Here is a 4450-nt window from a genome sequence, read left to right on the forward strand (position 1 = left end):
ATATTATTAGTTATTAAAGTGGAATGTTATAGTTAAAGCATGTGAAATATATATATTTTTAAAAAATTATGACTTAATCATCAAATACTTCATTTGAATGTTCTCGTGCACAGAACGGAATTGCCCGCCACACTTTGCAGTGTTATATCAATTATACGTTGTTCGCGTCAGACCCTGCTGTCCAGTGAAATAGCCACACGTAGAGTTCTGTCGTATCTAAAAGGTTAAATAGATTATTTGAAAATTTGTATATATAAATATGAGATACAATGTAATATAAAATAATAAAGATATAAAAACTATTTTCAATTTACGATTATGCATACAAACTAATTTATTATAATCTAATTCAAACTACGTTTGTTTCTTTTATTAACTTTTCTTTAAACTAATATAAAGAAAACGCGTTAAGGGAGAATTTTCGATTATGGATAAAAACTTAGGTAAAGTATAAATTTGGCAAGTTTCCATTTGGCATTGCCCTAAATTTTCTATTCCAACTGTTACATAAATGCGAAACGCAACTATTTTCAATAATTCTAAGTATTACGTGTCTCACTCAGGGTTAATGGACTGAATTTAACTTTTGTATATCGTTCTCACGAATAACGGAATACATTATTTGACTTGTTTTTCTCGAGAAAATAAACTTTCCGCTGATTTGTGAGAAATTCTGAAAGGATTAAATGATCAAATATGAACATACCCCATTCCCTTTTCATCCTAGTAAACTACGAATGCCAAATTGTTGTAATAATATTGTGTTATAAATGTATGATAAGAAGAGGGATGCGAATAATCGTTTCTCTAACTGTTTCAAATAATTCTCAAAAGGAAAACATAACTCAAAAGTCGATAAAGAAGGGAAGAAGGAAAGGAAGGAAGTAAGGAATATTACGGATTCGTATAATTAAAAGTTTCTTCATGATTTTATGTTAGAAATTTGATTTATCCTAAGATAAACAATCCTTCTTTTCGTCCTTCGTTGATTTTCTTCTTGTATTGCGATATTATTAGTTTGTTACGGCATAATTCTAGAAATTGGTATTTCTATTACAATAGTATCTCTGTCTTCTTTAATTGTTTGGCATCGGTCCAAATTTTCTGATATCTTCTCTTCAGCTTCGATGAGCATCCCTTCTTCCTTTTTTATCTGTTTTTTTTTATATATAGTCCTTTTCCCCCTTTTACGTCATCTGAAAGAAAAATGAAGATATTTTATAATTTTTTGATTTTTATCGTAACAGAACGTTTAAATCTAGATTGCATCTAGATAACATATTATAACAAATCGATTAGGTATTTTATTCGATAGATAATAAGATATATAAGATAGTATCTAAAAATTTAGAAACAAATTAGTTCTATATAATTCTTTCTAAATTTATTTTATATACCGAATTTAGATAATATAACAAATCGATTAAGTATTTTATTCGATACATAATAAAATATAAGATAGTATCTACAAATTTAGAAACAAATACGTTCTATATAATTCTTTCTAAATTTATTTTATATACCGAATCTAGATAATATAACAAATCGATTAGGTATTTTATTCGATAGATAATAAGATATAAGATAGTATCTAAAAATTGAGAAAACAATTCGTTTTATATAATTCTTTCTAAATTTGTTTTATATACCGAATCTAAATAATATAACAAATCGATTAGGTATATTTTATTCGAAACATAATAAAATATAAAATAGTATCTAAAAATTTAGAAACAAATTTGTTCCATATAAAAGATTAAAAAATTTCAAGTTGTTCGCGTATCTAATTATAAATCGTTTCGACATAGTATTCTCGAGTATAGATATACGAGGTCGACTTCTTCAGGGGTTCCAGTTCACCGGATTCATTTGCGGTTAAAACCCACCACCACTACCACCACTTTTAACTCTCTCGACTTGTTTCGAGAGGAGGTTTCAGAATGGTAGGGCAAAACGAGACGAAGGAAGAGGAGGAGGAAAGAGAAAAGAGAAGACTAGCTCGTTGCTTTCTCAGCAGGTGGTGGGAGTTTTCGGTTAAAGTTTCGTGTAAACGACCCCGATTTGTCGTCATTTTACTCAACTCTTAACAAACGGGGTAACACGATGGTGGTGATATAGTAACCTGTCGAGAAAATGAACAATCGAATCGAATACAATAACCCCATATAATTTTCCAACAAATTTTTTCTTTACTATGTAATATAATAATTATAATATATACGAGTTTTGATTTATTTTCTAATCTTTGTAATTTCTTTATCTAATTTCCTTTTTTAACACGTTCGCGAAAGTGAATGCTATAGCATTTAAATTTGAAAGCTAATTAATTTTCAATTTTATATTCTATAACCTTAAGTTTTAGTAATGATTATACCTGTAAAGATAATTACTAACTAATTCTATAATATATAATTAATCTGAGTGCTCTTATAAAATGTTTTTAATCAAATTTTGTATATCACAACTAATTTAAAAATAAAATATTTTTATTTTTATTTTCCTCGCTGAAATTTTGACTATCACGCGAACGTGTTTTAAATATCAAATGATCGAACGACAATCAAATATTACGATATTTATTAAAAAGGGTTTTCAAAGTACATATTCGAAAAGATAATCCATAGGTATATCTGTCTCTCTGTTGGTAGGATAATCTGATTAGGGGCTTCATCGTGCTAAGGCTTCCACACAATCTTTCTATTCGTTGTTGGTGTGTTGTGAAACGATATTTAATATAATAACACGCATCAAAGATATTCTTTTCAAAAGAAATATATTATTGGACGAATAAATGTGATATATAATGTATAACGACGCTTAGATCTAACTAAAGTGAAGAGAATTTCAATTCCTATTTGTATTCTATTCGAATTCAAAGAGAAATATTCGAGAGAATAATGGAAAATGAAACATAGAGGATAACACAATTTTACGTTAAATCTGTATACTACAGCAATTTTCTCTCTCTCTCTTTCTCTCCTTATCTTATTGTCTATACTTTCTTCATCTTGACTGGACCAAGCCCCTTTTATTTCTGACAATGAGCTTTTATCTTATCTTTTGGCATATTGCCAAATTGTATTCTTAATGCATCCTATGTAACACAACACATAAGTAGATTGCAATTTTTAAGTACGTTAGCAAGAAGAAGAAGAAGGAAAAAGATCTTTTTTTTATTCTCCTTTTTTTTCGATGACACTATTAAAACTCACCAAAGGTCACCACGGGATGGATATTATCGCATAAACCATGGGACAAATAAAAAACACACCACAACGTTTATTAGAAATATTTGTCTGATTAAACGTTAAAGGGGTTAAATGTCAGCTAAATGTATACCCGGGATTACGTAGGCGTGAAGGTTTTTTTTTTTTTTTTTTTATTTTGTGTTGAGTTATTCTCTCCTTCACGCATATAAGGAGTGAGAGGTCACGTAAGGATATATTAAAACTTGATCTTCCGAGTTTTATATATATATATATATATATATATATATATAGAATCAAATACCTTTTAAATAACATCCCCTATGGTAATATAAAAATACTTTAGACAAGTTTTTTCCTCTTCGCATTTAATATCAACACGTGAAATACAACCCCGTACTACGTCTCATTCTATGGGTTTTCTATGTATGTATGTATGTATATAGGTATGGAAGAAAGCAACAACAAAAAAAAACAAGCTTTTAATTAGAGAATCCAGAGTGAACAATTTTTAAAACTCCTCCACCCCAACCGACCCCCTTGACTAATTGATCATTCTAATTCTTATTCTTCTTCTTCCTTTTTTTTTTTTTTTTTCGTCGTCAAGTAAATTATCGAAAAAAAATTATTATTCCTTATTATCTCTTTCGTGCTTCTCTCTCTCTCTCTCTGGATTTTTTTTTCGATTTTTTTTTTCATTCCTTTCTCCGTCCCACCTTACCCCGGTCCCCCGTTTTCTTGATGTTTTTGCATTTAGTGATAGAACAGAATATCGAGCAGGAAGAGCACACGAACAAATCGTCGGCCGATCTGAGGATACGCAAGACCCAACATTCAACGTTATCTAGGAAGTTCGTAGAAGTTATGTCGGAATACAATCGAACGCAAACCGATTATAGGGAACGGTGTAAGGGAAGAATACAACGACAGCTCGAGATCAGTAAGTATAATCAATATCATAAAAAGATTGTGTGTGTGTTTTGGCATATGTCCGAAAAAAATACGTAAGCAGCTTAAGTGGTTACATGGGTTTACATCGGGAAAAAATAGCATATTTTCAACAATTTTTTTTTTTTCTATATAAAAAATGCAATTCTTATTCAAACTTTTTATAGTATTTAAGATACATATTTAAAGATTTTCTGAATTTTTGCTTGAAAAATATTTTAAACTCAGCCATTGCGACGTCATTTCCGGTGACCCCATCGAAAAAAAGTGTTTTCGCGTTGACAGCAGAACTTATA

At 29.6% G+C, this 4450-nt stretch overlaps 1 protein-coding gene across 1 annotated transcript in view; it reads left to right on the forward strand.

The window, feature by feature from the left end:
• LOC106789196 (syntaxin-1A) overlaps positions 1 to 4450 on the forward strand; it is a gene marked incomplete in the record, with an annotated part of 47169 nt that overhangs the window by 25922 nt on the left and 16797 nt on the right. Inside the window, 1 exon segment of the mRNA XM_014753200.1 lies at positions 3964 to 4146. Coding sequence (XP_014608686.1) covers positions 3964 to 4146 — 183 coding nt within the window.

This window comes from Polistes canadensis, unplaced genomic scaffold (assembly GCF_001313835.1).
Source record: "Polistes canadensis isolate GaletaPanama2010 unplaced genomic scaffold, ASM131383v1 scaffold_170, whole genome shotgun sequence".
NCBI classification, from domain to species: Eukaryota; Metazoa; Arthropoda; class Insecta; order Hymenoptera; family Vespidae; genus Polistes; species Polistes canadensis.